We start from the raw sequence: 18,927 nt of genomic DNA on the forward strand, positions 1-18,927 counted from the left end.
GCCAGGTAGAGAATGTCACTCTGCAGGCCAACTGGCAGGCACCCCTCCGAACTTACAAAAAACACACAGCAGGGTGGGGGGTTTCAGGAAAAGAGCAGATTGGCAATATCTGTCTCCTGTCTGTCAAGAGTGGTCGGAGTGCCTGCTGCTTGGGTTAAGATAAACACAACTTCCTCTCTCGGCTGGGCCTGTAATTCTATACATAAGGCAGGATTGCCATCTCAAGTGAACGCCCCATCAGTAAGCGAGGCCCTGATCAAGGCTTGTGTAAGTAGAGAAAGGCCTTTGGTTTCTCTTCAAAAGGCTGCAAGCTCTCGAGCTCCCTCTTGTTCATGAACTCGCTCAATAAAGTATAAGAAATGCAGCGAGGTTAAAGTGTGTCTGGCCATGGATATCTTTGTACACTCCACATACTGAAGTTTTAAAACGGACATATCAACGTCTGAAGGGCAATGTCTGATGTTCCTAACAGATGTCCTGAAAGCTGTTAAGTGCAAATTTAGCCACAAAAGCTACTCAGCTACCACATGTTAAGTGCTTAGGTTGTGCAAGGCATGCTGCCAACGGTGTTACACACATGCATCACCTCACCCTAAAATAATCCCATCAGTTCCATGCTATTATTAACCACAGTTACCAGCTGGGGAGACTAAGGTGTAGAGAGGTTAAGTAATTTGCCCACGGTCACACAGCTAATGAGAGGTGGGGCACGGACCTGAGCCCGAGTCTGACTCCAGAGCCAGCACTCTCAACCACTATGCCCATGGCCTCCCCAATACATCTTACCTATTCATTTAAACCAGATCTGGCAGGATCTTGATTCAGAAAGGTTTTTGGGTTTTTATATTTGCTCACCTTTTCAAATATTCAATAATTCCATCTTTCCACTACTACCTATTGTTTTCTACCCATTGAACTGAATATACTTGGTTCCCTGAGAGCTACTCATGTGGACAGCGTGTCTGTAACTCTCCCCAGCTGTTTGCTGACCCAACGCCCCCAAACACAGGGCTTCCACGGGAAGCAAAAACAGAAGAAACAGCTGGGTCCTTTGGTGGGAAAACATAGACACTTACGGTCAGATGGGATCACCTACCTAACCTCTGTCCCAGAGCAGAAATCGTCTCCAAGATCCCTGACAGATGTTCAGACTCCTATTAATGAGAGGAAACTCAGTAATTTGAAGCAGGCCTCTTCCCTAAGCAATGGCTCAGCGTTTATTACAGTCAGAAGCACATTCCTAAAATCGAAAACTCTGCCTCTGGTCACTTTCCTCTGCTGGGCCTAATTCTCTATTGTTCTGGGCTCAGCACATCCCTGCACATGACAGCCTCACAGTAAGAGAAGACAACTGTCAGTTGTCCCTTCGGGCCTTGCATCAGCATGGCGGTTTGTCAGAAATGCAGAATCTCAAGCCTCACCCAGACCTACTGAATTAGACTCTGCATTGTAACAAGATCCCCAGGTGCCCGTTCAAGTTTCAGAAGCGATGCCTTAGAGGTTTTTCTTCATTCATTCTACAAATATGCAAGAGCCTACCACAGGCCAGGGCCTGTGCAAAGCCTTAGAGGAGACAGGCACAGCTTCCGAGCTCACGATGAATGGAGTGGGTAACAGTGAAGTCATCCTCCGGCAAGAGCAGCTAACCGTTTTAGGGCATTTAGTGCGGGCCAGGCACTCCTTTAAGTGCTTCACATGGACTGGCTCCTTTGACCCTCACAAAAACACCATGAGGTGCATATAAGAATCTTCCCATTTTTCAAGATGAGGAAATGGAGATACTGAGAGGTTCAAGCTGACATGACCAGCATAAAACAGAGCTGAGAGTCAAGCCCTAGCAGTCTGGCTCCAGGGACCGGGCTGACAAGGAGCAGCCTATGTGTACACAGCGTCAGCAAAGACCCTCCACAGGGGATGCCTGAGGTCTGAAGGATGAGTGGGCATGAGAAAGACTAGGGGGTCCCAGGAGGAATGACAGAGATGGGGAGATCATTTCAGACAGAAGATAAAGGACACGCAAAGGCCCAGAGCGCAGAGCGAGTACCCTGACTGCCAGGACGAAATGCCTCAGTGTGGCAGGAACACAGAATGTGGAGGTGGCGGGGGGGACTGCAGGTGAGGCTGAGAGGTAAGCAGGGAGACTCATGCAGGGCCTTGTGAACCCCGAAAGCATGTCCTTTATCCTAAGCACAACTAGGGAACCACCAAGGGATCCAAGCAACCAAGTGACATCACGAGACCTGCGCTGATTCCTCTAGGCGCAGGGAATGGATGGGAGGGGCCCCAACGCTCAGGCCCAAAGGAGACAGAGAGGAAAATGCAGAAACCAGCAAGGAGACCACTGCAGCAGCTTAGGTGAGAATTGTTGTTGCCCAGTTAGTCTAAAATGTCTCAAGTTCTCTCAGTTACTCACGGTTCAGCACGAACGTCATCACTCTGGGACCTATCCTCCTGGTTACCCCTCCTTTAGCTTTATTCCCATTGAGCAGTATGACTCTTAAATGTGGAACCCAGGATGTGATAAGAGCCCCCAGATGCTTCCTGAGAATTCGCTTGAATGGTTGAGTAGAGACAGGGTCAAGAACACTCCAGACATGGGTTCAAATCCCAGCTTGGTCCAGACTGGTTACTGACCCTCTCCAGGTTCAGGGTACCCAACTGCAAAGTGGGGATCATACACCACCACACCACAGGAATGCTCCAACATTCAAGAGCAAAGGCATACCATGACTCTGCCAGAAGACCAGGCACAAAGGAGGAAGGGCATTAATTATTGTTTGTTTTTCATGATCATGTATTGAATGAGGCCAAGGAGTCTCAAAACTGTGGGCGTAACAGAGAAAAAAGATCAAACACTGGGGGAGGTCAAGGAGAAGACACCCTCAGAGGATGAAGCCAGTCCACATTCCAGGGAGAAGACAAGTCAACTGTAAGAAATCTGTTCAGAAATCTTTCCAGACTCAGGTAGTTTGGAGAGAGGTTATAGCACAGCATCAGGCATCCATGTAGGAAAAAAATTAGCCTTCAGTCAACCTAAAACGTCATCAGCAAAAAACGCTGCAAGAACCGGGAACAGTGAAAACCATTTTAGAACAAGCACTAATTCCTTTTCAACCAGCTTTTAACTAAGGACCATCATTATGCCGGGCACTGGGCCACGAGGGCAGGGCAAGATCTGGTCCCTCCAGGTGCTCCAAAATCTAGCTGGGGAGACAAAAATAGAAGACAGCCGTGATACACACTACACTGAAGGTTGTGAAGTAGGCAGTTAGCATGTACCTCTAGCATGCAGACATTGGCTCCTGTGCGACGCATTTCAGAACGCCATATTTCGGGGCAGTAGAGGAAGAAGGAGATTAAGAAGGAATCCAGTAATTTGGCAAAGGAATACTCAAAGGCCCGTCTCCTTCTAAAGCAGTTTCGAGGAGGTATTATAAGGAAGGCTTCTGATGTCAGACTGTCTGGGTTCAAATCCTGGCTCTGCCACTTCGCGCTGTGTAACTTGGACCCACCACTCAACGTCTTGTACATTAGTTCCTCATCTATAAAAGGACGGCAAGACTTCATAGCTCTGTAGCTGCCTTATGGGGTTGTATGAGGGTTAAATAAATTAACGTATGTAAAGTAAACTATACAAATTAAATAGATTAAATTTCATTAACATATGTAAGCACTATACATGGTATTCACTATTATTTGCATGTATGGAAAACACATTATCATTAAGTACACAAGGTGACAGGATAAAAAAAAAATTTTTTTTTACATCCATTGTTCAAACACAGCAGCCTAAAAGATAGTGTGGGTGGGGACCCAGGGTGTGTCCCAATCCCAATTTTGACACGGAATTGCTTTCTGAGCCCAGGAGACGACCTAAATCTCTCTCATTTCCTCATCCGTCAAAAAAGGGAGGGCAAGAATTATCATAAACGCAAGTGATTCACCACATAACTTCATCAGTGCTCTGAAGACAGGATTATAAAAGCCTTCACCAAAAGAAAAAGTCCCTCATCAACCACTATGTTCTGCTTTCAGGAGAACCATATAACAGTATGATGCAATTACACATGCTCTCTGTCCAAATCAATTTTGCCCTCGATGGAGGAGGCCACAACGGCAATACTGAGATTCAATCAGATGACAAAGAGAACACATCCCTTACACTGGAAGCACTTTACGCATATAGAGCTGAAATTTGCTCTCCATGAGCAAATGAATTATTATGAGTAAATGAATATAAAACAGCGGTCTGGGGTCTACTCTCCCATGGGTGACTCAGCTATTCAGAAAGGAAGCTATCCAAGGCAACGGAGCATAAAGCTCTCCTGTGTCCATGTGCAGGATGCCCAGCACCTTCAGACACGCATCTCAAAGCTTTGAGCAAGTAGGCAGGAATCCAGCGAGGGCCACTTGTAGTGTGTGGGACTCCAGACTAATCACGCAGCAGGCGTCACCCCAGTGGCCGTGCAACACGCTGTGACCCTTCTACGGTGTCCGGGGAATTGACTTAAATTACAATGTTGCGCCCTTTAGATGGACTCTGTTGGTTCAAGATTGGGATAAGCGGGTAAATCTGAAATGAAGATTATAAAAAACCCACTCATCTTTTTATTAAATTTGAATTGATTTTGTGAATACGGAACACGTTGCAAGAGACGTTCCCACAAAACAGCTGCTCGCACACACAAAACCTTGAATATGCTTCAAGGCATATACTTGACAAGCACCTTAAATAGACTGATTTTTCTGCCTTATTTATAACAAGACAGGCAGAAAACTCAGTCCCACTGCGAAAGGCCCATCGTGGATTAGAATCAAAAGAACAAACAAAATTTAAGGGAGGCCCTCCCCTTCGCATGTGGGTATTTAAAACTAAGTAAGATATGGGTTCATTCCTTCGAGGCCCTGCCAAAGGAAAAAAAAAAGGAGAAATAATGTTGCTTAGCAACAAATAGACAACGGGCAGGGAAGGAGAGCGGGGGTGAAGGAAAGCTGAGCCTATGAGTTCGTTATGGCCACCCTAGTCCAGATGACCTCTGTGACCCAAGATCCAGGCCGTGTCCCCATTTGGCCTCAGAATAAGGCCTGCCTGTTTCCATCCATTCGTCTTATCTTGACGAAGAAGACCTGCAATCCCAAAGAAATAGAAACCTACTTCTGGACAGCACGAGGCTCCTGGACAACAATGCTGCCTTGTGAAAAGCTAACCGGCCTATTTCTGGCACTGATCACAGTTTCAAGCTAAACTCCATTGAGCAGATGGGAAAACGGAGGCCTGGAGAGATGCAGTGAGTGACTCCCCCACGGCGTCACAGTGGTTGGTGGCAGAGCCTGGGCGGGGCGCTAGCTCTCAGGTCAGCTGGGGCTCTCTCTACTCCAGGGCTAGCAGTTTTCCCACATCTGCGAAGAACCATCCCCCACCTCAGCCTAAATGGGAGGTAAGACTGTGATCAGATAAGCTGATTGCTGGTACTCAAATTCTTCTCATCGCTGGATCATGAAAAATGCCATTCTTATTTGAGGCTCCCTTCAAAACTGCTGGGAGATCCCAGGCCAGTTCACAAAGAGCTTGCATGAGATGGGAAACCCTTCTTTCTCCCTCTGAACCAAGCCATCTTACTAAATCCACAACCCCCTAATAGGTGGGCTGACACAGTGCAAGCATTCTGGGACTGCAGAAAAAGAAGAGTCCAATAAAATGAAAAGACCCTAAGTCTGATCCTTAAACTCACAGCCATGCTTCAGATCCAGAGTGCTTTGTCACCGCCAACCAGCACACTCCTTATCCCAGTATCATCCTGAGACCATGATTCCTAGGCTGTCAATCTTTTAAAGGGGACACGTGCTGAGCAAGCAGGAGTCTTCAGCCAACATGTTACTCGGGAGATGCCCAGAGGCAGGGTTATACTGCCCCAGACCAGACCCTCATTTGCATTACAAATAGGATTCAAATAATGTTGCAGGCCACAGACAGAGTACCCCACACCTTGTTAAAAACGCATTAAGTTAAAGGGTCCAAGTGGTTTTCTATCTTGCAGTGGGCTTTCTTCCTCATTTATATGGTCCTAACTTAATGCTAGAAAGAGTGTGGGCAGACAGCAGAAAAGTAATAACCTAGTCCATTCCCATTTAGAGACTGCAGGTGACACGGCTTGAAGGAACCCTGTGCTTTGCGCAGGGAAGGGTCCATAGGGCAGAGGGAAGACAAAGCACTGGGTCCAGGCCTTTGCAAGAGTGTTCTGGCCTGACTCTGACACTCACACATCATGTGATGCTGGGCCAGATCCTCAACCCTTGTCAGCCAAAATGGCATCAGGGATAAAACAGATACACCCTGGGCTGAGAAGGTATGGCAAACCTCAAGGAGAGAGAACACGTGAAAAGTGTCATCATCCACTCTGCTCCAACAAACTACTAGATTACAGGGGCAACTTTCCTACTTTATAGAAAGATATTTCACCTGCTGGGCCTCTACTTGCATATGAACAGCTGTCACGTGGACAACAAATTACTCTCAACACAGCCCTGAAAAATTTTAACTGTGTATTGGCGTTGACTTCCTTGACAATGTCTCTATCTTTCCTCCCTGGGACATAAATGGCTGATGCACAGGAGGCAACCAATAAACGTCTGTGTAATGATAATAATCATGCTAAGAAGGGACGTTTAAGTGACTATGGGCAAGTTACTCAATTTCTTAGGGCCTCAATTTCCTCATCTGCATAATGGGAACACTGATACCTACACCTCACAGGAAGGTTACCAGACTAAAAGAGAGAATCCACAGGAAATGCTCTGCACAACTAAATGCTCTATTACTGTCGGCTACTGTTATTTATAATGTGGGTCTGTTTCTCCAAGACACCTTAAGACTCTCAAAAAGCCAGGGGGACTGTGTTCAACCCATCCTGCCTTCCCTTATCACCAAAACCAGCAGCTGGAACACAGTAGGACCTCAGTGCTTGTTGAGCTGAACACTCATTTTCATAATACATCCACCTAGTGGATTATTACGCTTGAAACCAACGTGATTAGCCAAGAAGGCGAAGCACAGAGGACAAGGGTGATACTTACCTAAAACAGCCACACTTTCAGCCTGGTCTCTGAGCTCTTCCCCAATCCACATGAAGCACTGAACGACATCAGAACGCTTCCTTTCTCCTCACCTTTCCCTGCCCAAACTAAATTCCTCCCCATCTTCCACTGTGAGTTTTCTTTCAAACAGCTTTTCTTCTGAAACTAAAGGTTCAACTACAAGGTTAAAAACCTCTCACACCTTGGTGACACTGATACGATAGCATCTGTACAAGATCAAGGATTTGGGGCCAAGATTGGCCTCTTGACATAAATGGAAAAGATCAAGTTTTGAGGGCAAGAACTGGACCACTGCCCCAGTCTGAAAAAGGAGATTACACAATAAACCGCATCAACACCAAAGCCTATCTTATTTCCCAAAAGCCCCAGTTCTTATTTCCACTCCAACAGTGCTGAAGGTTATACTTAAAACAGCAGAGATTCTAGGCTCAAAATGGACGATGGTTGTTAGTTTCCATCTTTTCTTTGCAGAAGATGCCAGTATATTTACTAGGGGGAAGGGATGGGTGGGAATGAAAAGGAAAAGATAACATAGAGAAAGGAAATCACGAACCACAAAGTTTCTATTCCCACTTTCAATCTGATGTTTGCCTTCCCTATTCTTTTAAGATTATGGGCAAAGCAACACAAATCAGGAAGAGAAGAGATTCTGCCTTCCCTTCCATGGACACTGGTGCTTTAAAATGGTACCACATTAACAAAAGGACGAAAGTAACTGAATTATTCTACATCTCAGCTCTTCTCATCACCTAGAGGGCAGGGACATGGTCCAAAATTCATTCGGATAATGAAAAAGCCTTGGCTTATGTGAAACAGATGTGCAGCCAATCTTTTCTTCGTACAGACAATGTTAGGGGCAGGAGATATAGTCCAAGGAATCACAAAACAAAGCAATTCCCTTGGAAATGTACTTTGACTCAGCAGAAAGAAGCAAGTGTGTTCAGTAGTTTCACTCTTCTGCATCTACTGTGAAAAATAACAGCAACCAGTCACTGAGCAAGCCTTGTGGACCCAACTACTCTGTTTGGCTACTTACCCATATTATCTTCAATCCTATTATCTTCATGAGGAAGGAATTCTTTTTCCCCCACTGCATAAGTAAGGAAACAAGCTTGGATATTTAAGTCATCTACCAAGATCACTCAGCTTGTATATGGGAACACCTGGGGCTCAAATCTAGGCCCACGGGGTCCATGTACACACCCCTAACCACAGAAGCATTTAAAGACAAAAAGTGGAACCATATATAAGAATTCACATATAGTTCCTCTCCCTTCTGCCACCATATATGAGTATCAGGCTCTGTACTAAGAACTGGGAGCAAAAAGACAGGGATAACTAAGGCTTCCTGAGCCCTTAACTAAGGGCCAGGCTCCCTCAGTACTAAATGCGGAACACACATTTAATCGTCACAATAACCTTACGAGGGAGGGGCTAATACCATCTTTCATTTTGCAGATGAGAAAACCAAGGTTCACGGAGGTTAAGCCATTTGTCCAGGGTCACACAGCTAAGAATGAGTAGAACTTGGATTTGAACCCAGGAAGCCTGATACCACAGCCTATGCTATTAACCACTAGGGTAGCAGATTTCAAGAGGAGCTCACAAAATGAAAAACCCAAAGTCAGAAGCCACAGGGAGTATTAGATAAATAGGCCTTTGGCTTCCATTTACTTAAGAACAGGTTATGATGGTTCTCAATATAGGAAACAACTTGGCAAGGAAACAATGGAAGCGACAGCAAACCCAAATGACTAAATGTAGCTCTGCTGACTGCTTGGATAAAGACTCCATCATTCTATGCGGCCGCTTGCCAGCACCTCACTTTTCCATATGTGTTTGTTAAACTCTGAGGTGCAATGGCACAGCAAGGAAATGGACTAGAAATGCCTCCAAATTGCCCAACTGCCCTATGCACCATTTCTAAACATCAAAATGACTTCAACTTCAAAATAGACTAGTATTTGGAGAGGCAGTCATCCCTTTCTAAAGAGAGATCTTTCTCTTCATTTTAGAGAAAAATGTTTCAAAGTACGCTACACCAGAATTGAAAGGCTGCTTTGGAAAAGGTCGCCCGGGTTCCAAGGTGGAAGAGACCTTCCTGGCACGGCAGTGGCTGCGAAGGGAGATGGGCCTGGGCCCCTCACCTGTGTGCAAAGGGCCTCCGGCTCACCACAAGGAATTTAGGCAGCCCTGACCTACATTCACAAAGCCTGCAGCAAAGCTTGTTTTGAACCAGATTTCCCACAAGTACAAAGCACCTCACAACCTAGAAACCTTTATTTTTAATTTATGGGGAAAGACAGTCAACAAATTAAGTCACTGTCACGTGACCACCTGTAGAACCAGGCCAGGCCATAAATGGAATTTGGTTCTTTCTAAATGGCCTCTATCGGACTGTCACTTTTATCTCAGAACAATCCCTTTCAATCAGCCACCAGGTATACATCTAAGCACCAGGCACTTTTACCCTAGCGCCAGGAAAACATATATCTCTCCTGACTTCCCCTGGCTATGGTCCTGTTTATTTTAACGTTCTAAACCTGTATTCAAATAGCCACTGGTTAACTTTGTACAGTCCATTAACATCTTTCTCAGCTTCCTTTCCCAACTCCCAGAGCCTGGGTGTAGAATGGGATAAGAGCTCACATCGGACCCAAGCAATAAGCTTCTCATCCCTTCACCTGGTCCCTGCTGCAAAAGCAACGTGTGGACCAGCTCCCTGCTATGTAGTAAAGCCGGGAATTTATAGCTCAGGCTCTATTAGCAGTGCTTCTTAACCTAGGCTGCACGGAAGACTCACCCAGGGAGCTTTCAAAATATCTCAAACGCCCAATTAAATGAGAATCTCTGGAAGTGGAGCTCATACGTGATATTTCTGAATGTCCCCCAGGTGATTTCTCTGTGCAGCCCAAGTGGACAAGCCCAGCTCCTACTGCACCCATCACCAGCTCTGTGACTCCAGACAAGGTGCTAAACCTCTACCTACGAGGGCTTCAATCCCCTCCCAGGGAGAACAGAGCCCTCCAAGAGCTAAAAATGCTTGCAGAGCCCTAAGCACATTATCTGTCCGTCACTCTTGGCTCAAGTCTATCACTCTTGGCTCTTTTAAAAGATAAACTGCAGCACATTATATAATTCAGAGTAGGGAATTAATTCTATGAGTGAGTGACTGGATTATGATCACTGGATCCAATCTTTCTGCTGCATTCAGGATTCTGTTTTGGAAGATGACATGGAATAGGAACTGAGAAGAAAAAGGCAACAGAGGCAACAGGAACCCCAGGTTCCTGTCACATCAGGCTTACGCCAACAATTTTTTTTTTTTTTTTTGCGGTACGCGGGCCTCTCACTGCTGTGGCCTATCCCGTTGTGGAGCACAGGCTCCGGACGCACAGGCTCAGCGGCCATGGCTCACAGGCCCAGCCGCTCCGCGGCATGTGGGATCTTCCCAGACCGGGGCACGAACCCGTGTCCCCTGCATTGGCAGGCGGACTCTCAACCACTGCGCCACCAGGGAAGCCCCACGCCAACAATTTTTTTTTTTAACAGTCTCCCACCAGCACCCCCCAGGTGAAAACGTTCTGCTGGCAGACTCATGCCAACTGGATGCAGCTCAACACTGAACGTCTTCCAAATGGCTTCTCCCCATCTGAACGTCTGCCTCCTATTTTATTCTAATTTCTTTAGCTTTTATCCAAAAAACTCAAACAGTTTCTAAATCACCTAACAATAAGAACTTATAACTCAAAGGATACAATCTGCAAACAGCAAGGTTTAAACTCTTTGGGACTGAAGCCATCAGTCAAATACCTAACCCAGTGGGTTCTCAGCCCTGGCTGCATATAAAAATCACACGGAAAGCCTTGAAAATGCCAGTGCCTAGGCTGCAACCTTGAGAGATTCTTTAATTGGACTGGAGTGGGGCCCTGAGCAGCCATTTAAAATCTCTCCCAGATAATTCTACTACACAGCCAGAGCTGAGAACCACTAACCACAGCAAAATATAAAAAAAAAAATATTTCTCACTTTAAGATAACAACTATATTTTAAACACTTCCTGGAATAAACTAAGCTACCTTCCAAGGAAGGCATCAAACGCAAGAGGCCTACTAAGAAAGCCAACACTGCTAGGCTACCAGCAGGAAAGCCGTCCCACCTATGCCTTTTAACTCAAAAAGTAAGTAATAATCGAGAACTTCTCACTCGAAGGCGAGGTATCTAAGGATATCAAACCCCCAAAGGGACAGCAAGATCTGCGGAAATAACACTTGTTCCTTGTGACTCAATCCAGAAATCCTGTTTGTTTGGCAATATCTGCACAAGTGTGAGGCTTTAAACTGAATTAGCACTTACCAACATGTATTCAAGAGACAAATGAAGGCCCTAATACAAGCCATCCCAATCTTGACACTGAACTTATTTATGCATTCTCAAGAGGTCAGAAAGCTTGAAATTGGTATCATACTTTTAAAAAATATGTAAGCAAATAAACCTACGACTGCTTTAAAAAAACTAAATCCACACAGAGCAACACACTTCATGAATTTTCAAATGAGTCAAGGGACCCGCTCTGGGAAGGTCACCAACTTACCTCTGAATTTCTTGGGTGGATTGTTAAGGTCCCCAGCTTCTGGCTGTACAACACAACGATCATCAACCAGGCTGCAAAGAAAATAAAGATAAATGTTGTACCAAGCCAAGTCTAAGAAAATAAAACCCTAAGCACTCTGCAAAAATCAAATACTCAGGGCTGTTCCTGCACAAACCTTAGGCTGCCCTATTCTCCTGCCAGGGAGCTGTTGACACTAAAGGTTTCCTATGTAGGGAGCTAAACCTCATCCAAACACCCAAGACTCTGCTTCTGCAACAGACACATTCAGCTACTGTTTTCTGTGGCTCTTTTCTCTTACCCGCAGCCATGAGAGACCTGAGCACAGCACGCACTAATGCTCAAGTCGGGGGCATAGCAAGGGATCCGCGCACTCAACCAACGGTAGCTGAGGGGCCCACCCCATGCCAGGCACTGAGCTACGTCCTGGGATGTGAGGATGAGTAGAAGCCAGGCCCCTGCCCTTAGGGAGCTCAAGGCTAGTTTGTGCAGGAGCCACAAAGACAAACTGATAACAAGAATATAAACCAAAGGCTGTAAAGGAAGAGAACAAAATACAGCCAGAAACTAACTATGCCTGAGGCCATCTGAAAAGCTGCTGGTGGAAGAGGGAAAACTGGAGCTATTGAAAACTGAAGTCAAGGTGGGGGATGAAGAAGAGGGGAGCGTTTTCAGGGGGAGGGAACCCCACGTACAAAAGCATCGAAATAAGAAAGGACTTTGGAGCTTCAAAAGCAACTAGTGCAAAAATTACAGATAAATAACCAGCCCCAAATTATATATAAAGCCCCCATGTTTAAAGTCCCAACTGAGGGCTTCCCTGGTGGCGCAGTGGTTGAGAGTCTACCTGCCAATGCAGGGGACACGGGTTCGTGCCCCGGTCCGGGAAGATACCCCACATGCCGCGGAGCGGCTGGGCCTGTGAGCCATGGCCGCTGAGCCTGCGCCAGCGGGAGAGGACTGACTTGTACAATGCTTTTAGAACCGATTTTAAAACAATATTTTTGTTTGAACAGATGAGGAAACTGAAGTTCTGAGGAGTTTAAATGACTTTTCCAAGTTCCTAAAAGTGGTATCGGTACGATTGGCTCATTTTCCAAGTGACCACAGAATTTGCTCCCAGTTAATATGGTTTTCCAGGGTTTCTTCCATTAATCTGTGCCTTATCCCAAAGGCAAGGTACCATTAAATACCCGGCCTTAAATCTTACTGCTCCTTCCTCCAAAATTCCCTGACAACTGCTAAAGTCCTGCGCGTCTTTCAAGACCTCGATTCAGAAGCCCCATCTTCTCCATGAAGGCCCTCAAGCCGTTCCTGCCCCAGGCCCTCTCTGCCTCTCCTCTGCCGCCCCAATATCACTGGGCTGAAACACAAATGGTGCACTAGGCTACGAACTCCATGAGGGCAGAGATCTGCCGGCTCTGTGGCCCAGAAGGTGCCCGGGGCCAGCACACTTCCTGTCCAGGCTGGGTGCTCAGTATTTACTTGGTGGATGAATCAAAAGTGTCCCACCAGCAATTTGCCTCCTTCAGCTCCGAGACACAAGAGCCCTCTGCATCAACAAGAGGGACAGTGTGGTCACAGCCTGAACTGTAATGCAAAACTCAAGAGCAGAAAGTCAAGAATCACTGAGCCTCTGTGAGTATAAATAAGGTAATGCCACCAGATCAAATATAATATGTGTATGCAGGGGCCAGGGGGAATGCCTTGGAATCCAATGCGGGACTGGGTTAATTTATCATCAAGCTCTCAAACAAGCAGGAAGAGGTAGGAGAAAGGGCCCCAGTCTAGGCTAGAAGAAAGTGAATTGTAGATGGCAGCCGGCCACCTACTAGCGGCACGACACTAACTCCATCGCTTCACTCCTCCTGGTCTCAGTTTCTTCATGTGTAAAATCGAAGAGTAGGTCTCAAGGATTCTCAAGTAGGCAGATGTTCATAAGACTTTTTGTTTCTTAAATATATTGATACCCGGTGCCCATCCTCCCCAGGCCTACGAAAGCCGTGTTCCAGAATGGGAGCCAAGAACCTTTATTTTTAACAAGTTCTGCAGGTGATTCAGAAGCACATCTCTGACACTGCATGTCATATGCTTGGGCTGTCCAAGGTCCTAGTTGAGTTCTAAAGTTCAGTGAGTCAATAAAGCCATTTGGAGGTAACCACCATCTATATAAGTGGAACTGGGCAACATAAATGGAGATGGAGGCTGATTCCACAAAAACTGGCAGTCACTCATCGTCAACCATGACTGCTGCTCCATAAATGTAAGAAATATGAGAAGGAAAAAGGTCACACTTTATTTTCCAAATCCATTTCTAAGCCAATTATCCTCAAATACGTGCAGGGAATAAAATATTCACCTAAAGGAAGGACTAGGGCCCAAAATTCATAAAAGAGCCATCCTCATGTTAAAGGGGGAGACCTTATCATTAATTTGTTCATAATACTTGAGGAAAACGCGTAGAAAGCTCTGCACTTCATACGGAATCTAAGAACAGATGCTCTGGAAGAAAAGGAGGTATTAACCTTATAGGGGCTGGTACAGTAGACTGAGCAAGTGACAGGAAGCGTGCCCAGGTGACTGGAAGGGCAGTGGCACCGTTAAAAGAAACTGGGGCCAAAGAGGAGGGATGGGGCATAGAGTGGGGTTGAGATTTAACAAGGCATCCAGGTAAGAGCTCTGGGCGGACAGTTAGGAGGGTGGTGAGCCAATTCAGCCAGAGAGGGGTGGTCAGCAAAGCCAGGAAGGAAAAGTCTGCCCTGTCAAGGGCAACCGTTAGGAGCGCTGGTCTTAGAGTCCTGAATCTTCGCAACTGTGAAACCCCGGGGCAGGTGATTTCACCTCTCTGATGCTCAGAGGTTTTGCCCCCATCAATAGCAATAATGACAGTCCTCACTGTAAAAAGCTGTTTGGGGATTAAAGGGATGGTGTATGTACAGTACACGGCACAGAGCTGTAAACACCCATAGGATTCGTGGAAGGAGTTACCATTCCTACTTATTATTGGTGCTGTTATGGGTGAAAAATAAGAAGAGGACTCAAGATTCAACCACGGATGGAAAAAGCAAGGAGTCAGCCAAGAAGAAAAAAGGGACAACAGAGAGGCAGAGCAGCAGGACTCTTTGCCAAAAGCCACAGAAGGTAAAATGTGAAGGGTGGGTCTTTAGAGAAGTTAAAAAAAAAGGTAAGGACTCAGAAAAAAAAATCACTTGATTTGGTGATCAGGCAGTCGTGGATGACTTGTTTTTATCAGATGACTCTTGAAAATAAAATCTTTATTCAGAGAGGTCCAGTTGAGCTATAAAACTCTTTACCTGACATAACTTGCTCTTTGAGGCTGGAGTAACTGAAAGAGAGCCTAAGAGTGCTCACTCTGCACAAATACCAGGGAACAAGCATACTTTAAGAAGTATGATTAAAATGAAGGTTCTGGCTGCAGTAAGAATGAGGTTCTTGGAGAAGCTGTTGCCTTCCTGCGCCCCATCTATTTGAGATCAGCTCTTGCCAAATACAACAATGCCACCCACTACTCCTTTCCAGCAAAGACATTATAGGCCATTTGTGACTCTTCTGGCAGTTAACCATCTTCACTCCCCATTCTGCTTGTGTCTGCCTTTGGGGCTAATTCACCTCTCAATTCCTCTTCTAGACAACAGGAGTAGGGAAAGAAGGGAGAAGATAATCAAATGAGTACATTAGGGAATGTATTTATACCCTTAAGAGATTGGGGGGGGGGGAAACAACTGAAGAAAGCACAAAAGACCAAAAATCTGACTTAAAGAACTTTGTGCAGTTTGTAACTTTCAGGTGCACACAGCAACTTGAAGCAGGAAAAGTTCTGCTTCGAAGAAGAGAGATAAGCATCTGATAAGTTCTGGTCTTTGCTTGTACAACAAATAAGTCACCGTGTAAAAATAAGAGCTTTTACAAAGCTAAAGCACTTCCTTGGGGTCTGTAAATATTCATCTTAAAATTCATCCCATATACTTAACACTTGCCCCCCGAACATATGAAAAAAGAGGAAATTATGATAAATTCTGAATTTACAGTCCTAACTAATGAGATTTCACTCTTGCAGAATTGACAGGAAAACAGTACTTTTGTGTAAGTACAAATCTCACTTGGTTAACGTGAGATTTGATATTCATGATTCCAACCACTGCTGGAAAAGCCAGTAAAATGGAAACATTCTTGTCCTAGAAAAATCAGTTTTTAAGCTGATGTTATGATGTCTTAAACAAATCCTGCCACACAAGAAACCAAGTGCTCTTACCCCAAGGTGCTAATAAATCCATTTGTCGATCCCTCGGCGTACAGAGAACAAATGTCTCCGATGTGAAGGAAACTAGACATCTTGTCAGACATGGCTTTCTTGAGAATCCTAGACAAAGTAAAATATGCAACATTATTAGAAGGAAAGAAATGCTCGGGAGTGGGGGGGTGGGAAAGTCACTGAAAATTGGCTTCGCTCAATTTTCCAAAGCGGCCTACTTAAAAGTCAAATTTAAATGGGAGTGTGACAGGCAGGCAATTCACTGAGCCAAGCAGGACATCTGCAACCACATTTTTCCCACATATTCTTTAATTTCAGGATATTCCAACCACAGTAATGCTTGTTTCTAATGAAACCATGCCTGGATCCAATTCTCCAAGTTGAAGACCCTCGATAATAAATAGTGAATATGAAGAGAGGAGGAAGTCAGCCAAGAACTCTGCAGTCCTGAGGAGCTGGAAAGTCTGACTTATGAAACATTAACATATTCAATCTGCCTCAGGGAATGTTCAGTCAGAAGGAAACACCTGGTATAAAACTTGGGTCCAGCAGTGCCTGGGCTGAGGTGCCAAAGCAACAAAATGAAATTAATAAGAGGAAACCTAGTAATAAACACCACAAAGCTCTGGCAGCCTTTTAAGAATTCAACAACCTACACACTTCACCCAAATGCTATTCCAGGGTCCTTCCTTCTCATACTTCACCAAGAGACACTTGCAGAGAGAGAAAGAATCTTAGCACCTGGTCCAAACCCTTCCCAATGCAATTAAGAAGAGTAAGGTTGAGGTTGCTTAAGAACCTTGGTCAGGAACGCACACAGCTAGTTAGGGGCAGTCCTAGAAAATGCTCTTAAGTTCAGGAAATCTCTACACAGCCTAGTAGACACACACACACAAATATCAAAGAAAATATTGACATGACTCATAGAAACAGCTTTCATCAGAGGCATAAATATTGAGGAGTGGGAGCCAATTGTAAAAAACTAAATTGACATCTAAGAAACAATCTCAGAGGCTTCCCTAGTGGCGCAGTGGTTGAGAGCCCGCCTGCCGATGCAGGGGACATGGGTTCGTGCCCCGCTCCGGGAGGATCCCACATGCCGCAGAGCGGCTGGGCCCGTGAGCCATGGCTGCTGAGCCTGCACGTCCGGAGCCTGTGCTCCACAACGGGAGAGGCCACAACAGTGAGAGGGCCGTGTACCACAAAAAAAAAAAAAAGAAACAATCTCAGTTTTATGGGAAGAGTGTGTGCTGGTGTGGACTGCAGTACCTCCCCATCACTTCCTCAGGCACCTGGTGTGTAAACGTTCAGGGTCACCTAGGTCTTCCCCAGACCTCTCCTCCAAACCCAGACCCCCTTAAACATCTTTGCCCATCTCTTTACTCAAGATTCCTTGCCAGAAAGCATTCCTCCCGCAAAGCCACAAGAGTTGTAAGGGCGTGGAAAAGCATACTCTCCTGAAATTGCTTTCTGGGTGCCAAGTTTTCTTTTCAGAATTAGTATGCAGCAATGATGAGCAGGAAACCTCAGGAAGCATTTCTCCTATCTTAGCAGGAGCGGCAGGTAAGAAAACAAACCATTAAAGAACCTCAGTTCACTGCTTGTGAGAAACAGCAAGGAAAAACTCATTTATCCCCCCAACAACCAAGATGTTACAAGAGACATAAAGAGCACTGCCTTGAACTTATGTATAAAGAGAGACAGCAGCTGAGAACACAAACTCTCAAACAGAAGAGCCAGCATCTGTCGACCTTGGGGAAAGACAGACAACATGCAGAGGGACAGATTGCCAAGTCCCCCTCTCCAGAATCGAGGCTATCATCCTGTCATTTCTTCCTAACTGGATATTTTATACCTAAAGGCAAACCAATGTTTTAAACAACATCCCCCGAAGCTGCACAAATGAAAACCACTAAGGGGCATTAGTATTTCCCTTATGTGCTTATATATAAAAGTTTCATCATAAAGGGTCAGGAAGTCAGTGTACTTCTGGAACTGATTACTGGGAAACAAGTTCTGTTTGAATTTTGAGTCAGACCAAATTTGTGTCTGCACACTTCGACCTCCCAGAAGGACACTGGCAAGTTGCTGAACGCAGGAGAGCAGGTACGTGCTCAGGCAAGAGGGCAAGGGGCCTTGTCTGCTGTGAATGACTCTCCTTTCGGGCTTGGCCTTTGAAGGAGTATTTGGCCCCAGGGGAGACCAGGCCAGGAAACAGGAGTATGACTGCTATTCACTGAACTTTCAGCACCACCTGGTCACCTTACTAAAAGCTTCAGGCCCTTAATGGGAAGAAGTGGACAAAATTCAGTGTTCTGGAATGACAAAGCATGACATACTCAACGTTGCCTGCGGTTGATAATTGAGGTACATGTCTGGACCACACTCGTGCAGCAAGGTTCTGCATTACGACCGTTTCCAATAATAATGCCTAGCATTTGGCAAGCATTATCATGCCCACCATTGTGCTGAGAGCTTTACAAATGTTCTCAAATCCTCAGGACCACAGCATGAGGCAGGCGCTACCATTATTCCCATTTTGCTGTTGGGAAACTGAGCTACAAACAAGCAGGAAGGCCCAGGTTATAACCCTGGTCTACGTGACTGGTAAACAGAACTGTTCAATGGTGATACCTGGAACATGGATTAAAATGTTAACCATTCTTATTCTTTGGGTGACAAGACTATGGAGAACTGATTTTCTTTTATACGCACAATTCTATTTGCTAATTTTCCTACTTTGGTATTTCCTAATTTTTCTACCGTCGCCACATAATATTTTGATAGGGAAAAAATTTAAGTATCTTCTTCCTCATCAACATGCTTATTAAGTAGATAGTTGAACAAATAAACTTTAGGCATACTTTACATTTCCCCCAGAAAACGCAGGCCAATACATCCACACAGTTAATGATCCTCTACTGAGCAATCTGCCAGGGGTTCCAAT

At 45.4% G+C, this 18,927-nt stretch overlaps 1 protein-coding gene across 1 annotated transcript in view; it reads right to left on the reverse strand.

Moving 5' to 3' along the window:
• ITPR1 (inositol 1,4,5-trisphosphate receptor type 1) overlaps nt 1-18,927 on the reverse strand; it is a 324,061-nt gene that overhangs the window by 283,516 nt on the left and 21,618 nt on the right. Inside the window, exons 3-4 of the mRNA XM_024747000.1 lie at nt 15,981-16,088; nt 11,690-11,760 (exon numbers count right to left, since the gene is read on the reverse strand). Of these exons, the coding sequence (XP_024602768.1) occupies nt 11,690-11,760; nt 15,981-16,072 (163 nt within the window). The 5' untranslated portion in view covers nt 16,073-16,088. The remainder of the gene's footprint in view (nt 1-11,689; nt 11,761-15,980; nt 16,089-18,927) is intronic.

The sequence above is a fragment of the Neophocaena asiaeorientalis genome, unplaced genomic scaffold (assembly GCF_003031525.2).
Source record: "Neophocaena asiaeorientalis asiaeorientalis breed wild unplaced genomic scaffold, Neophocaena_asiaeorientalis_V1.1 scaffold130, whole genome shotgun sequence".
NCBI lineage: Eukaryota > Metazoa > Chordata > Mammalia > Artiodactyla > Phocoenidae > Neophocaena > Neophocaena asiaeorientalis.